The 17,863-nt window shown below is 43.0% G+C and overlaps 1 protein-coding gene across 1 annotated transcript in view; it reads left to right on the top strand.

Annotated features, from left to right (window-relative positions):
* The window catches only part of LOC115079396, a 126,234-nt gene extending 108,618 nt beyond the window's left edge, over positions 1 to 17,616 (top strand). Inside the window, exon 10 of the mRNA XM_029583337.1 lies at positions 17,245 to 17,616. Coding sequence (XP_029439197.1) covers positions 17,245 to 17,249 — 5 coding nt within the window. The 3' untranslated portion in view covers positions 17,250 to 17,616. The remainder of the gene's footprint in view (positions 1 to 17,244) is intronic.
* The last annotated feature ends 247 nt before the right edge of the window (positions 17,617 to 17,863 follow it).

Genomic DNA, 17,863 nt, shown 5'->3' with positions numbered 1-17,863 from the left:
ATTGAAAAGTAAGGGTCCCAATACAGATCCCTGAGGCACTCCACTGTCCACTCCCTTCCACTGAGAAAATTGCCCATTTAATCCTACTCTCTGTTTCCTGTCTTTTAGCCAGTTTGCAATCCATGAAAGGACATCGCCACCTATCCCATGACATTTTACTTTTCCTAGAAGCCTCTCATGAGGAACGTTGGCAAACGCCTTCTGAAAATCCAAGTATACTATATCTACCAGTTCACCTTTATCCACATGTTTATTAACTCCTTCAAAAAAGAGAAGCAGATTTGTGAGGCTTGCCCTGGGTAAAGCCATGCTGACTTTGTTCCATTAAACCATGTCTTTCGATATGTTCTGTGATTTTGATGTTTAGAACACTTTCCACTATTTTTCCTGGCACTGAAGTCAGGCTAACCGGTCTGTAGTTTCCCGGATCGCCCCTGGAGCCCTTTTTAAATATTGGGGTTATATTTGCTATCCTCCAGTCTTCAGGTACAATGGATGATTTTAATGATAAGTTACAAATTTTTACTAATAGGTCTGAAATTTCATTTTTTAGTTCCTTCAGAACTCTGGGGTGTATACCATCCGGTCCAGGTGATTTACTACTCGTCAGTTTGTCAATCAGGCCTACCACATCTTCTAGGTTCACCGTGATTTGATTCAGTCCATCTGAATCATTACCCATGAAAACCTTCTCCATTATGGGTACCTCCCCAACATCCTCTTCTGTAAACACTGAAGCAAAGAAATCATTTAGTCCAACTGACTCCCTCACAGGCTTTCTGCTTTGGATATATTTTAAAAAGTTTTTACTGTAAGGTTTTGCCTCTACAGCCAACTTCTTTTCAAATTCTCTCTTAGCCTGTCTTATCAATGTCTTACATTTAACTTGCCAACGTTTATGAATCCTTCTTCCAATTTTTGAATGAAGATCTTTTGGCTAAAATAGCTTCTAAAATAGCTTCTTTCACCTCCCCTTTTAACCATGCCGGTAATGGTTTTGCCTTCTTTCCACCTTTCTTAATGTGTGGAATACATCTGGACTGTGCTTCTAGAATGGTATTTTTTAACAATGACCACACCTCTTGGACATTTTTTACTTTTGAGCTTCTCCTTTCAGTTTTTTTCTAACAATTTTTCTCATTTTATCAAAGTTTCCCTTTTGAAAGTTTAGCACGAGAGCCTTGGATTTGCACACTGTTCCTCTTCCAGTCATTAAATCAAATTTGATCATATTATGATCACTATTTCCAAGCGGCCCCACCACCGTTACCTCTCTCATCAAGTCCTGTGCTCCACTGAAAATTAGATCTAAAATTGCTCCCTCTCGCATCGGTTCCTGAACCAATTGCTCCATAAAGCTATCATTTATTCCATCCGGGAACGTTATCTCTCTAGCGTGACCCGATGATAGATTTACCCAGTCAATATTGGGGTAATTGAAGTCTCCCATTATTATTGCACTACCAATTTGGTTAGCTTCCCTAATTTCTCTTAGCATTTCACTGTCCATCTCACCATCTTGACCAGGTGGACGGTAGTATACCCCTATCACTATAGTCTTCCCCGACACACAAGGGATTTCTACCCATAAAGATTCAATTTTGTATTTAGTCTCATACAGGATGTTTATCCTGTTGGACTCTATGCCATCCCGGACATAAAGTGCCACACCTCCTCCCGAGTGCTCCTCTCTGTCATTGCGATATAATTTGTACCCTGGTATAGCACTGTCCCATTGGTTATCCTCTTTCCACCATGTCTCTGAGATGCCAATTAAGTCTATGTCATCATTTACTGCTATACATTCTAATTCTCCCATCTTACTTCTTAGACTTCTGGCATTAGCATACAAACATTTCAAAGTTTGTTTTTTGTTTGTATTTTCATTCTGTTTTTAATTGATAGGGATAAGTTAGAATTTTTTAGTTCAGGTGAGTTTTTAGTTACAGGCACTTGGACTACTTTTCTAATTATTGGAACCTCACTGTCGGGATGCCCTAATTCTAATGCATCATTAGTATCCTTTGAAGATACCTCTCTCCGAACCATGCGCTGCTGAGCGACTGTCGGCTTTCCCCTTTGCTCCAGAATGCACCAGAATGCACCCCCCATTTTTCACTACTTTAAGGCAGTTGCCTGGTTAATAGATCATGTTGCTCTTCCTTTTTTCATGTTGCAAATGATCTGTTATTGGGAGGGGAGGGGTCGGGGGAGGCCGTCGGCACGACCTGCTCAGAGGAGAATGCTAGCGGCCTGTGCCTCTTGGAGCAGACTGATATGTATGGGTGGCTTGTATGGATGTTACTGCAGTACGAATGTGTATGGCTGGGGGGGGGGGGGGGGCTTGGGAGGAGTTCATATTGCAGTAATTGGTAACTCATTTTCGCTGGATTTTTCATGCCAGGTTGTACTTCTTACAACCTTTGATCCTGGCGACTCAGGCTGGGGAGCCGCAGGGAATTTTTTTTGGCCTCACCTTTTACAACATGCTTCGGGGAGAGTACTCCCTGCTTAACTAGCATCGATGGCCACTATTAAATTTACATCCTTGAATGTGGATGGAATCCATTCACCTATTAAGCAGAAAACAATGTTAATGGCCTTTAAAAGACTCGGTTCTCAGGTGGTGTTTCTCCAGGAGACACACCTGATGACCGTAGAGCACGTTAAACTGTGCAGAGAGTGGGTAGGTAAGTGTTTTTCTTCCTCCTATTCTTCATGGAAACATGGTGTGGCAATATTGCTCCACAAAAATTTGCCCTTTCAATTGTATAGCTGTCATATAATCTGTTCCAAATTGGGATATAAGTGCTGTGGGATCCTTTACTAGCTAAAGGACAAGTAAACTTTCAGAAAGTGTCTTGCCCTACCCAGCTTGACCTAGGTATAAACTGTTTCATTTTGGGATTATAAGTGCTGTGGGATCCTTTACATTTACTAACTAGAGGACCAGATCCAGAAGAGTCCAGGTATAGCCAGTTTGGGTGTGGCTCACTCAGTGGCTAGAGGTAGCTAACTTGTGAGCCAGCAGAAACAATACAGACTGTGCACAGCCCAGGAGAGGAGCCAACTGTTCCAGTGCAGATAAGATACTAGTTTTTGGAAATACTGCTCTGTGTTTCATAATCCCTTTTTATTCTAGTATTATAATCTGTGGTTCCTTGATATTGGTTTGATTCTGTATAGAAAACTGCTCTGTGATTTCAAATCCCTTTCTATTCCAGTGTTGTATACTAATCAGTTTGGTTTCTTGATTATATTGTATACTAATCTGTTTAGTTTCTTGATATTAGATTGTTGTAAGATTCAAAAAAGCCAAAAAAAAAAGAGAAAAATTCCCAGTATCCCTCTAATTGTATAGCTGTCATATAATCTGTTCCAAATTGGGATATAAGTGCTGTGGGATCCTTTACTAGCTAAAGGACAAGTAAACTTTCAGAAAGTGTCTTGCCCTACCCAGCTTGACCTAGGTATAAACTGTTTAACTCCCTCCCACCCTACCCCTCTGCCCACCCACCCCTAGGTTTGTATTTCTAAAGTAGTCATCCTAACTTCATAATAGGCAACCAGATAAATTAGTAAATTGATTATTCCTTAGGTGCACCAATCAAATAACTTACCTAAATGAGTACTATTCAATGCAACTGCTGTGGAGCCTTTATATTGAGGGTAATCATATGGAAACTTAAGGCTTGCCCCTTTTGTTTAAAACTCTCTACCTTGGAAAAGGAGCTGGATGACTTTAAAGCTGAATTAGCTTCAATAAAGAGAGTCTCAGCCACGGTACATTATTCAGGAAATAATTTCCACTTACCACTGAATAACCAAAACTCAAGAAAAAAGAGATTTACCGTGGGCTCAGGTAGGATAAGACCTGTAACCCACAGACACCCATTATTGAAAGCTGTGCAACCCACAACTCTATCCCACCACTCACACAGGCCATTAAGGAACTTAAAAAGTATTACAGTGGGCTCTGGAAGAATAAGACCTGTGTTCCGTAGACACACACTGTATCAAGTGCAACAAGTACAAAATGCCTTCTCTGTATTAAATTCTGAAGAAGTCCTTGAGAAAAAGATTGAAATGTTATCAGAAAAGAGAGAAAAAACCCAAGGCATACAGAAATTCCAAATCAGAAACCAAAGGAAAAAGCTCACAGTGAAGGATGACTCTGTCATCAGAGGCATTAATATCTTCACTTGCACAAATGCAAAGAGAAAAGTGGATAACAAAACTCAACTAAATAGGTCACAAAAGGAGTCCAGGAACAGCAGTAACCTGAGCAAAGAAAGCTGGAAAGCTATGAGCACAAATGCTCGTAGTTTGGGTAATAAAATCCCAGAGCTGCAAGCCCTAATGGTGGAGGCGGACTTGGACGTTGTTGCTGTCACGGAAACATGGTTTACGCAATATCATGACTGGGATACGGCAATACCAGGCTATAACTTGTTAAGGAAGGACAGAGAGGATAGGAAAGGGGGAGGAGTGGCTCTATATGTCAGAAACAATATCCAAGCATCTGAGCTGCAAGGAAGATGGGGCAAAGAAGAAGCACTATGGGCCGACTTAAAAAAAGATGGGACATCCATTTTTATTGGAGTGGTTTACAGGCCTCCAAACCAAAAGGAAGAGCTGGACAGAGATCTGATTGAAGACATCCACAGGATAGCAAAGAAAGGAGAAGTGGTGATCGTTGGAGACTTTAATATGCCAGATGTAGACTGGAGAATCCCATCTGCAGAATCTAATAATAGTAGAGAAATAGTAGATGCCCTGCAAGTAGCTTTGTTCAAACAAATGGTAATGGAACCCACGAGAGAAGGAGCTATACTCGACTTAGTGCTCACTAATGGAGATAATGTCTCAGACATCCAGGTGGGTGCCCACCTCAGCACCAGTGATCATCAAACGGTATGGTTTAATATCACAAAAAGGACACGGATAAGAAGCACAAAAACCCAAGTTTTGATGTTCAAAAACACAGACTTTGATGAAATGGGGAAGTACCTGGAGGAAGAACTAAAAGGCTGGGAGAACGAGAGAGATGTGGATCAACAGTGGACCAATCTAAAAGGAGCAATCACCAAGGCAACTAATCTATATGTTAGAAAAGTAAAGAAAAGCAAAAGAAAAATGAAACCTATCTGGTTCTTAAAGGAGGTGGCTGACAAAATAAAGGCTAAAAGAACAGCATTCAAGAAATATAAAAGATCCCAAAAGGAGGAACACAAAGAAGAATATCTGGTAGAACTGAGGGAGACGAAGAAATTAATCAAGATGGCAAAAAGTCAAGCGGAAGAGAGGATTGCCAAAGAGGTAAAGAGTGGTAACAAAACATTTTTCAGATACATCAGTGAAAAGAGAAAAGTTCAAAGTGGTATAGTGAAATTGAAAGGTGGAAAGGATCAATGTGTGGAGAGAGACAAAGAAATGGCAGAAATATTAAATGAATACTTCAGTTCTGTGTTCACTAAAGAGGACCCTGGAGAAGGACCGACACTAGTTAACAAGAAACTGGAGGGGAATGGAGTAGATGTAACTCCATTTACAGTAGAAAATGTATGGGAAGAGCTGGTGAAACTGAAAGTGGACAAAGCCATGGGGCCTGATGAAGTTCATCCCAGAATACTGAGGGAGCTCAGAGATGTGCTGGCAGGTCCGCTGTGTGACTTATTCAATAGATCCCTAGAAACGGGAGTGGTGCCGAATGATTGGAGGAGAGCGGTAGTGGTCCCGCTTCACAAGAGTGGGAACAGAGAAGAGGCTGGTAACTACAGACCGGTTAGCCTCACTTCGGTGGTGTGAAAAGTAATGGAGTCACTGTTGAAAGAGAGAATAGTGAACTATCTACAGTCGGGAGAATTGCTGGACCAGAGGCAGCATGGATTCACCATTGGAAGATCCTGTCAGACAAATCTGATTGACTTTTTTGACTGGGTAACCAAGGAATTGGATCGAGGAAGAGCACTCGATGTCATCTACTTGGATTTCAGCAAAGCTTTTGACACTGTCCCGCACAGGAGACTGGTGAATAAAATGAGAAGCTTAGGAGTGAGTGCCGAGGTGGTGGCCTGGATTGCAAACTGGTTGACGGACAGAAGACAATGTGTGATGGTAAATGGAACTCTCTCTGAAGAGAGAGCGGTTTTAAGCGGTGTACCGCAGGGATCGGTGTTGGGACCGGTCCTTTTCAATATCTTTGTGAGCGACATTGCGGAAGGGATAGAAGGTAAGGTATGTCTTTTTGCGGATGACACTAAGATCTGCAACAGAGTGGACACGCCGGAAGGAGTGGAGAGAATGAGACGGGATTTAAGGAAGATGGAAGAGTGGTCAAAGACATGGCAGCTGACATTCAATGCCAAGAAGTGCAAAGTCATGCATATGGGGAGTGGAAATCCGAATGAACTGTATTCGATGGGGGGAGAAAGGCTGATGTGCACGGAGCAGGAGAGAGACCTTGGGGTGATGGTGTCTAATGATCTGAAGTCGGCGAAACAATGTAACAAGGCGATAGCTAAAGCCAGAAGAATGCTGGGCTGCATAGAGAGAGGAATATCGAGTAAGAAAAGGGACGTGATTATCCCCTTGTACAGGTCCTTGGTGAGACCTCACCTGGAGTATTGTGTTCAGTTATGGAGACCGTATCTCCGAAGAGACAGAGACAAGATGGAGGCGGTCCAGAGAAGGGTGACCAAAAAGGTGGAAGGTCTTCATCAAATGACTTATGAGGAGAGATTGAAGAATCTAAATATGTACACCCTGGAGGAAAGGAGGAGCAGAGGTGATATGATACAGATTTTCAGATACTTGAAAGGTTTTAATGATCCAAAAACGACGACAAACCTTTTCCGTAGGAAAAAAATCAGCAGAACCAGGGGTCACGATTTGAAGCTCCAGGGAGGAATGATTCAGAACCAATGTCAGGAAGTATTTCTTCACAGAGAGGGTGGTGGATGCCTGGAATGCCCTTCCGAAGGAAGTGGTGCAGACCAGAACTGTGAAGGACTTCAAAGGGGCGTGGGATAAACACTGTGGATCCATAAAATCAAGAGGCCGTCAATAAAGAGTGGGTGGCTAGTCAGAATGACGGCTACTGCCTGGAGACAATACCCTTATTCAATAAACATACACATGGTTACTGTGACTCCAACATCGCTCTAAGCTACAACAGCAAGAGGAAATGTGGAAAAAAAGGATTTGCACTCACAAAGTGGGGAGTAGCTGGCTTGTTACGGCGGTTACTACCCCAAACCAAATAAGCCTGATACTTCACTTTCAATGCATATCCTGCTTCAACGGCAGGGGAGAAGAAAAACTGATACTTCACGCATATCAAGCATAGCTCTCTGCTTCAACGGCAGGGGAGAAGAAAAACAACCAATAAGGGCTGAATAACACAGTCTGGGTAAAACAAATAAGCATGGGTGTAGCTTGCTTATTGCGGCGGTTACTTCCCCTACTACCCATAACTAATCAAGCTTGATATTTCACTTGGTTGCAGCTCCATCACTGCTCTCTACATTAATGGTGGGGGTGGAAGGGAAATAGAACCAAAGAGCTAAGAGAAACAGATAAGTATGAGAAAAAATGTGAAGCTTGCTGGGCAGACTGGATGGGCCGTTTGGTCTTCTTCTGCCATCATTTCTATGTTTCTATGTTTCTATGTAAAAAGTGTGGCATGATAAAGAAGGCAGATATATTGTTGTTGTAGGGAAGTGTCATCAACAACGGATGGCTCTTTGCAATCTATATGCTCCAAATGTATATTCCCATGACTTTTATGCTTGTTTGGTGGGGATCTTGGCCGAGCTTTCTGATTGCGCCCTGTTACTGCAGGGAGACTTTAATATTGTGTTGAACAAGCAGGAAGATTGTAATCCCCCTAAAGATATAGACCTCCACGATCACTGTCTGGGAGCCAACTTTGCCAGGAATTGGGTTTGATGGATATTTGGAGGGCCCTCCATCCAGGAGAGCAGGACTATACCTTTTTTTCACACCCTCACAACTCATACTCCCGGCTGGATTATTTCCTGATTTCTGACTCCCTCTTCCCCAGAGTGACAGCGGCTACCATAGGTGCGATAGCATTATCAGACTATGCCCTGGTCTCAGTAAGCATTACCATTGGGCATCTGCCTAAACCACCCTTTTCTTGGCGCATGCCCCTGGGCCGAATGCTGGATAAAGGTTTTCATAGTTACCTACAGGAGCAATGGGAGGAATATGTGTATAATAGTCACAACTGGACGTTTCTCCGGTAGTGCTCTGGGATGCCGGGAAAGCGGTAATAAGGGGAGCAATTATTGCCTATGTAGCGACCCAAAACAAAAAATGTAATAAAGACATTCTGACCCTTACTGCGGAACTTAAGCAAGCACAACTGCAACACATGTAATCTTCGTCAGCCTCCACCAAACAGATAGTTGATAGTATCAGGGAGACGTTAAACACATTGTTGTACCAGAGGGCCTCCAAGTCCCTCCGTTACTATAAATTTCAGCTCTATCATCATGGAAGTCGCCCCAGTAGGCACCTAGCGAGGTTAATCAAAGCGAGGGGGCTCCAAGGCACTTATTACTAGTATAAATGACAGGGTGGGGACCCCTAAATCAACAGCTTCTGCCATTGCTAAGAGGTTTTTAGAATATTATAGTGGTTTATACAGGGAAAAACCAAGAAATTTGGAGGCCTCTGCATTGTTTTTCCAAAATTTTTCCTGGCCCCAGTTAACAAGGAACCATCAGGTAATGCTTAATGGCCCTATTCATGCGATCATTCATGGTCTGAAGCCTGGAAAGGCAGCAGTACCTGATGGCTTGGGCCCCGAATTTTACAAGATTTTGAAGTTCCTGTACTTCCTGTCCTAGGGCAATATTTTAATGGTTTACTCTCGGGCCATGTGATTAGCGCTGCGGAAAATCTATCCACCATAGTGCTTCTCCCTAAACCCGGGAAGGATCTTCATGAAGTGGGATCGTATCGTCCAATTTCCCTAATCAATAATGTCTTAAAAATCTTTGCAGCCATGCTAGTGGCCTGATTGAACGCTATCTTACGTTATGTACCCCCCCCCCCCCCAGGTGGCCTGGCCACTTCCTGTGGATCGTGAGAGTTCTATTTGCCCTCCGTCCCCGCTCACAGGGGAGAAAACCAAAAGCTATGGAGAGTATCCCCCTGGGCGGGATAGATATAGTTAATAGCCAGCGAAAGGAATCTTAACAGTGCCTCTTGTGTAACAGATCCATAGGGACTTCTGTCCAGCTTTGCTTATATATTGCAGTGTGAAGCAGAACCTCTGCGCTCTTAGTGTCCCCGGACCAGAGGAGACATAGGCTCACTGTGGAACCTGTGAAGGCAAAGTGGTCAAGAAGCGAGACGCTTCCTCCTTTCCTGTTCGCATATTGTATGCGCAGCTTAGCCGGATATAGCAAAGCAAAAGTGATGCTGCATTTATGGAGTAACGTGCATGACGGGGCCATAGCTTTGCATTGTGTGGTGTGGTTACCACGGCCAAAAAGTCGTTGAAGAGAAGTATTCTACTACCCAGGTATTCAAGGGCAAGTTGTTTCCGGTATTCCCTCATAAGTTGGACCTTATGAAAGCAATTGAGAATTCAGGCCATTACAGGGCACGGCCGACCACCAGCCTTGCGTAACTGTCCCATCCTGTGGGCCTGTTCACACCTCAGCAGTCCCACGAGCTGTGCCAGGCCCAGTTTATTTGGGAGCCATTCTTCCAGGAACACATATATTTTACTTTCAGACACGGATTCTGGTAGCCCCACTATTTTGATATTATTGCGGTGATTCCTATTTTCTTGGCCCTTGATCCGCTCTAAAAGGACAGCTTGTTGGCTGGTCAGGAGTTGTTCCTGCTATTCTGCAGCCACGAGGCAATCATCCTGCTCCCCCACTCACTGTTCCACGCCGTCTAGCCCTTTTGCCGGGCCTTCCACCGCTGCCTTGACATCATCCATGGCCGCTTGTAGTTTAATCAATCTTTCGTCGAGAGCAGCGGAGACTCTTGACGAGATTGGAGCAGCATGTCTTCTGTAATAGCCAGCTGCTTTGGGTTGTCGGCCCCAGATGCCATCTTGGCTGCATGGCTTCGCCGCTCCGTGATGGTGCTTGTGCAGCGATGGTGCATGCCGCGCTCCTCGGCACCGAATCAGCCCACAAACACGGCGATTTTAATCACCAGGTAGGTGTTCTGCAACCGGCAGCGAGCAGGAGTGAGATGGCTAAAATTTTACGGAGATGGTGGGGGATTTAGGGAGAGGGGCAGTGGAACTCGCTATTCAAGCTTCCTCAGTGGATGATGTCATCACTGAAAGTTGCTTCAGATATATTTTAAAAAGTTTTATTATGAGTTTTTGCTTCTATGGTACTTCATTTCAAATTCTCTCTTAGCCTGCCTTATCAATGTTTTTCACTTAACTTGACAATGCTTATGCTTTTTCCTGTTTTCTTCACATGGATTCTTCTTCCAATTTTTGAAGGATGTTTTTTGGCTAAAATAACCTCTTTCACCTCGCTTTTTAACCATGCCGTAATTGTGTTGCCTTCCTCCCACCTTTCTTAATGCATGGAATACATCTGAACTGTGCTTCTAAGATTGTATTTAAAAAATGCCCATGCCTGTTGTATACTTTTAACCTTTGCAGCTGCACCTTTCAGTTTTTTTCTATTTCCCTTTTCAAAATTTAGTGTTAAAACTGTAGATTTACATATTGTCCCCCTGCCAGCCATTAGTTCAAACTTGATCATATTACGATTACTATTGCCAAGTGGCCCCACCACTGTTAGCTCTCTCTCCAAATCCTGCGTTCCACTAAGAATTAAATCTAAAATCTCTCTCTCTCTCTCTCTCTCAATTCCTGAACCAATAGCTCCAAGAAGCAGTCATTTATTCCATCCAGGAATTTTATGTCTCTAGCATGTCCTGATGTTACCTTTACCCAGTCAATATTGGGATAATTGAAATCTTTCAACCGATCACGTTGTATGAAACAAATTTTTAACTTTTAGTGTGTCAATTTTCTTTTAATTTTTATATAGGACCATCATAACACCTGCGGTTTGCAAGCATGTGAACTTGTATTTTCAACTGCTACGGGCCATATTTAATCATCAGTCTGTTACCTCAATGTCCTTTTTATTGATAGCAATGTTTGTTTTTTTTAATGTTATTTTTGTTATTTTTCTTAAAAAGATGTGGAACAATAATTCCCTTTTCGATGGCGCTACCGCACTTTGGAGATCCAACAATTTTGATGCAGGTCCAGTCCATAGAAACATAGAAACATAGAAATGACAGCAGAAGAAGACCAAATGGCCCATCTAGTCTGCCCAGCAAGCTACGCACTTTATCAATTTTTTTTCCCTTTTTCTCTCTCCCACCTGTTACTATTGGCTTCCAGTACCCTCCAGCCCTAATTCCCCTCCACCCCACCTCCAATTTAGAGAGCAGCACCGTATCTGCATCCAAGTGACATACAGCTCAATTAGGGGTAGCAACTGCTGTAACAAGCAGGCCACACCCTTGCCCCATACTCTTACACACCCCTGTTATTATTTTTTGTTTGGTTTTTTTTATTTTTTTTTTTGGAGATAGCAGCTCTCCATCCTTCCGCTCCGTGAAGGTGGAACAATAATTACTGGCCACTGGCATCCCGCTCTGTGAATGCCTCTGTGGCTACTGCCGCTCCGTGCAGTGTTTGAATGCCTCTGTGGCTACTGCCGCTCCGTGCAGTGTTTTGCTGCCTCCACTTTATTCACGCCCTCTAGACTTGATGGATCCACAGTGTTTATCCCACGCCCCTTTGAAGTCGTTCACAGTTTTACACTTCACCACTTCCTCCGGAAGGGCATTCCAAGCATCCACCACCCTTTCCGTGAAGAAATACTTCCTGACATTGGTTCTTAGTCTTCCTCCCTGGAGCCTCAGCTCGTGACCTCTGGTTCTGCTGATTTTTTTCTGATGGAAAAGGTTTGTTGTTGTCTTTGGATCATTAAAGTTTTTCAAGTATCTGAAAGTCTGAATCATATCACCCCTGCTCCTCCTTTCCTCCAGGGAGTACATATTTAGATTCTTCAATCTCTCCTCGTACGTCATCCGATGAAGACCCTCCACCTTCCTGGTCGCCCTTATCTGTACCGCCTCCATCTTGTCTTTGTCCTTTTGAAGATACGGTCTCCAGAACTGAACACAATACTCCAGGTGAGGCCTCACCAAGGACCTGTACAAGGGGATAATCACTTCCCTTTTCTTACTCGATATTCCTCTCTCTATGCATCCCAGCATTCTTCTGGCTTTTGCTATCGCCTTGTCGCATTGTTTCGCAGACTTCATATCATTAGACACTATCACCCCAAGGTCTCTCTCCTGCTCCGTGCACATCAGCCTTTCCCCCCCCCATCGAATACAGTTCATTCGGATTTCCATTCCCCATATGCATGACTTTGCACTTCTTGGCATTGAATCTCAGCTGCCATATCTTCGACCACTCTTCCAGTTTCCTTAAATCCCGTCTCATTCTCTCCACTCCTTCCGGCGTGTCCACTCTGTTGCAGATCTTAGTGTCATCTGCAAAAAGACAAACCTTACCTTCTATCCCATCCGCAATGTCGCTCACAAAGATATTGAACAGGACCGGTCCCAACACCGATCCTTGCGGTACACCACTTAAAACCGCTCTCTCTTCAGAGAAAGTTCCATTTACCATCACGCATTGACTTCTGTCCGTCAACCAGTTTTGAATCCAGGTCACCACCTCAGCACTCACTCCTAAGCTTCTCGTTTTATTCACCAGTCTCCTGTGCGGAACCGTATCAAAAGCAAAGGTCCGATGTATGTTTCGCAGGGCTGCTGCTTCAGGGACTGTAATGGATGCTATTCTTCAGGCAATATTAATGAAAAGAAGTATATTTCTTATGTCCACATGGCTTTGGTCCTGATTGCTTTCGCTCAAGCGTTGCCGCCGTTTCCTCTTGTCGGCGTCTGAACCAATAAAAAGGACATTGAGGTAACGGACCAATGATTAAATATGGCCCATAGCGGTTGAAAATACAAGTTCACATGCTTGCAAACCGCAGGTGTTATGATGCTCCTATATAAAAATTAAAAGAAAATTGACACATTAAAAGTTAAAAATATGTTTCATACAACGTGAACGGTTGAAATATTTTGTATTGTTCGTTGTATATTGGACTAACTGTATGAATACTTTGTGGTTTTCGATAATTGAAATCTCCCATTATTACTGTACTGCCAAATTGGTTAGCTTCCCTCATCTCTCTTAGCATTTCATCATCTGTCTAATCAGTTTGGCCAGGTAGATGAGAGAATACTTCTGTTTCTATACTCTTACCCAACACACATGGGATTTCTACACACATAGATTCTACTGAGCATTTAGTCTCTTGTATGATCTTTATCCTGTTGGATTCTATACCCTCATAGACATAAAGTGCTACACTCCCATCAAGTTGATCCTCCCTATCATTGTGGTATAATTTATATCCTAATATAGCACTGTCCCATTGGTTATCCTCCTTTTTTCAGGTCTCTGAGATGCCAATTATGTCAATCTCATCATTCACTGCTATGCATTCCAACTCTCCCATCTTACTTCTTAGACTTCTGGCATTGGCATACAGACATTTCAAAGTGTTGTTTTTGTTTATATTAACAACCTTTTTGGTTGATATGGATAATTTGGAATTCTTTAGCTCAGGTGATTCTTTACTTATAGGTACATGGGCTACTTTGGCTTTTATTTGCACCTCTCTGTTGGGATCCCCTAACTCTCCTGTTTCATTAATATCCTTCAAGGATACATTCTTCTGAACCATGCTGAGTGACTCTCGGCTTTCCCCCTTGTTCTAGTTTAAAAGCTGCTCTATCTCCTTTTTGAAAGTTAGCACTAGAAGCCCGATTCTAATCTGGTTAAGGTGGAGCCTGCCCTTTTGGAAAAGTCTCCCCCTTCCTCAAAAGGTTGTCTAATTCTTTACAAAACTGAATCCCTCTTCCCTGAACCATCATCTCATCCATGCATTGAGACTCCAGAGCTCTGCCTGCCTCTGGGGACCTGCACTTGGAAGTGGGACCATTTTTAGGTACTGGATTTCAGCTTTCTACCTAAAAGCCTAAATTTGGCTTCTAGAACCTTCCTCCCACATTTTTCTATCTCATTGGTGCCCACATGTACCATGACAGCTGGCTTCTCCCCAGCACTGTCTATAATCCTATCTGGATGACATGTGAGGTCCACCACCTTTGCACCAGGCAGGCAAGTTACCAGGTAGTCCTCAAATCCACCAGCCACCCTGTTATCTACATTTCTAATAATCGAATCACCAACTATGATGGCTGACCTAACCCTTCCCTCCTGGGCAGTAGCCCTGGGAGACTTGTCCTCAGTGCAAGATGACAATGCATCACCTGGAGAGTGGGTCCTTGCTACAGGACTACTTCCTGCTAACTCAGGGTAATGTTTCTGACTTGGAGACCTTTCTGATCCAAGGCAGCACCGGGACTGCCCAACTGGATTTGAGACTTGGCTACTATGTCCCTGAAGGTCTCATCAATGTTCCTCTCTGTCTGCCTCAGCTCTTCCAGGTCTGCTACTCTAGCCTCCAGAGATTGGACTCATTCTCTGAGAGCCAGGAGCTCTTTGCACTGGGTGCACACATATGATCTCTCACTGGCGGGTAAAAAATCATACTTGATGCAAAAGATGGGAAAGCCCCCCTCTTGCTGCTGGACTACTGCTTCATCTTAATTTTGTTGAGTTTCTATTTACATTTAGATTGCTAAGGGAGTTGGAATTAGAGTACTTTAAATTTATAGGTGTATTCACTAATTATTCTACTAGTGACCTACAAGAGGATGATTAAATTCTCGGTAAGGGCTGGTGCAATAATATGATTTGGAAATGAGACTGATTGATTTTTACTGAGAAAGTGTCTCTTGCCTAAAAATCAAGGGTTGTGTTAGTGGTGGGTTGGAGAGAAAGACAGACATTAGAATTAAATGCCTCTGGCCTACTTATTATCTCAGAAATGCACACCCTCTAAATATATCCTGCTATTAAACCTCTGTCCAAACTTTTTTAAGTCCAAGAATTTCCAAAACTATACTTACCAATCCTCTTCAACCACCATTAATTTGCTCTTCACTCAAAGGATTGAGAGTTTTGAGATTAGCAAATGAGCCTTCTGGTCTTCTTCTACAGCAAAGGGTGTGGGGCATCTGGAAGCTGGGGCTGTGGAGTTTGAAACCTGGATTGCTTACTGTGACTTCTGGAGTCCACTCCCAGGGAATGCTGGGAGCAGTATGCAGATGAGCCTTCTGGCATCTACATTGAGTCCTGGAGAGGTGCCCATTTTACTTGGGTAAACATGCTTTCCCACATAAAAGTACATGACCTGTAAAACACACTCACCTTTACCTACACCAAGGCTGGAGAGGCTCCCATTTGATTTGGGTAAGCATGCTTTCCTACGTTAAAATGCATGAGCTGTAAAACACGCTCACCTTTACCTACACTAAGGCTGGAGAGGCTCCCATTTGATTTGGGTAAGCATGCTTTCCTACGTTAAAATGCATGAGCTGTAAAACACACTCACCTTTACCTACACCAAGGCTGGAGAGGCTCCCATTTGATTTGGGTAAGCATGCTTTCCCACGTTAAAATGCATGAGCTGTAAAACACGCTCACCTTTACCTACACCAAGGCTGGAGAGGCTCCCATTTGATTTGGGTAAGCATGCTTTCCCACGTTAAAATGCATGAGCTGTAAAACACGCTCACCTTTACCTACACTAAGGCTGGAGAGGCTCCCATTTGATTTGGGTAAGCATGCTTTCCCACGTTAAAATGCATGAGCTGTAAAACACGCTCACCTTTACCTACACCAAGGCTGGAGAGGCTCCCATTTGACTTGGGTAAACATGCTTTCCCTCATTAAAATGCATGAGCTGTAAAACACGCTCACCTTTACCTACACTAAGGCTGGAGAGGCTCCCATTTGATTTGGGTAAGCATGCTTTCCTTCGTTAAAATGCATGAGCTGTAAAACACGCTCACCTTTACCTACACCAAGGCTGGAGAGGCTCCCATTTGATTTGGGTAAGCATGCTTTCCTACGTTAAAATGCATGAGCTGTAAAACACGCTCACCTTTACCTACACTAAGGCTGGAGAGGCTCCCATTTGATTTGGGTAAGCATGCTTTCCTACGTTAAAATGCATGAGCTGTAAAACACGCTCACCTTTACCTACACCAAGGCTGGAGAGGCTCCCATTTGATTTGGGTAAGCATGGTGTCCTACGTTAAAATGCATGAGCTGTAAAACACGCTCACCTTTACCTACACCAAGGCTGGAGAGGCTCCCATTTGATTTGGGTAAGCATGGTGTCCTACGTTAAAATGCATGAGCTGTAAAACACGTATATTTACCTACACTAAGGCTGGAGAGGCTCCCATTTGATTTGGGTAAGCATGGTGTCCTACGTTAAAATGCATGAGCTGTAAAACACGTATATTTACCTACACCAAGGCTGGAGAGGCTCCCATTTGATTTGGGTAAGCATGGTGTCCTACGTTAAAATGTATGAGCTGTAAAACACGTATATTTACCTACACCAAGGCTGGAGAGGCTCCCATTTGATTTGGGTAAGCATGGTGTCCTACGTTAAAATGCATGAGCTGTAAAACACGTATATTTACCTACACTAAGGCTGGAGAGGCTCCCATTTGATTTGGGTAAGCATGGTGTCCTACGTTAAAATGCATGAGCTGTAAAACACGTATATTTACCTACACCAAGGCTGGAGAGGCTCCCATTTGATTTGGGTAAGCATGCTTTCCTACGTTAAAATGCATGAGCTGTAAAACACACTCACCTTTTCCTACACCAAGGCTGGAGAGGCTCCCATTTGATTTGGGTAAGCATGCTTTCCTACGTTAAAATGCATGCGCTGTAAAACACGTATATTTACCTACACCAAGTATGGAGAGGCTCCCATTTGATTTGGGTAAGCATGCTTTCCTACGTTAAAATGCATGAGCTGTAAAACACGCTCACCTTTACCTACACTAAGGCTGGAGAGGCTCCCATTTGACTTGGATAAACTTGCTTTTCTACAAAAATCTTTTGAAGAATCCTCAGAATTTCTCCTTGTATTTTTTCTTTTGATTTTACTAAAGAAACCTTTTCTTGTTTCATTACAGAGTGAACACAGTACAGTGGTGCCTGAATTTGCTGATGGGAATTCACAATGTTGCAACTGATGTCCCAGCTTCCCGAATGGGATAGGAACTGATATGAATTTCTTCAGAACCATAAGAGTGCCTTTTATTTTTTTCACAAATTACAGTTCCATTTAGTGAAAGTATTTCTCCAATTCTGTGAATATGAAAAATTGTATGAGAACAGTGACCTAAATATGTAAATGTGATTATTGCAGGATTTTATCATTGGGAATTTCACATGCATATGTAGATGAGATGGATTCAGGGATGTTTACATGTCACAGTTGGGTTGTAAGTATGTGTAAATTGTAAACAAGGTGGAGATCGGTGTATAAGAAAAACCTTTATTGAAAATAGCCCTAAGGTGCTGAACTTAAGTGTTTCTTAGGGCTATTTTCAATAAAGATTTTTCTTATACACCGATCTCCACCTTGTTTACTGCTACACAGCAACCTTGGATCGGCTTCCGATTTGTTTTCTGGGTATGTTGCAGTCATGTGTTGGTTAGGGATGTGAATCGTTTTTTAACGATTAAAATTATCGTCCGATAATGTTAATATCGTCTTAAATCGTTATAGAACACAATACAATAGAAATT

Source organism: Rhinatrema bivittatum, chromosome 1 (assembly GCF_901001135.1).
Source record: "Rhinatrema bivittatum chromosome 1, aRhiBiv1.1, whole genome shotgun sequence".
Lineage (NCBI taxonomy): Eukaryota > Metazoa > Chordata > Amphibia > Gymnophiona > Rhinatrematidae > Rhinatrema > Rhinatrema bivittatum.
Note: the sequence above shows the minus strand (reverse complement) of the source record. Positions and strands in the feature narration are given on the sequence as shown.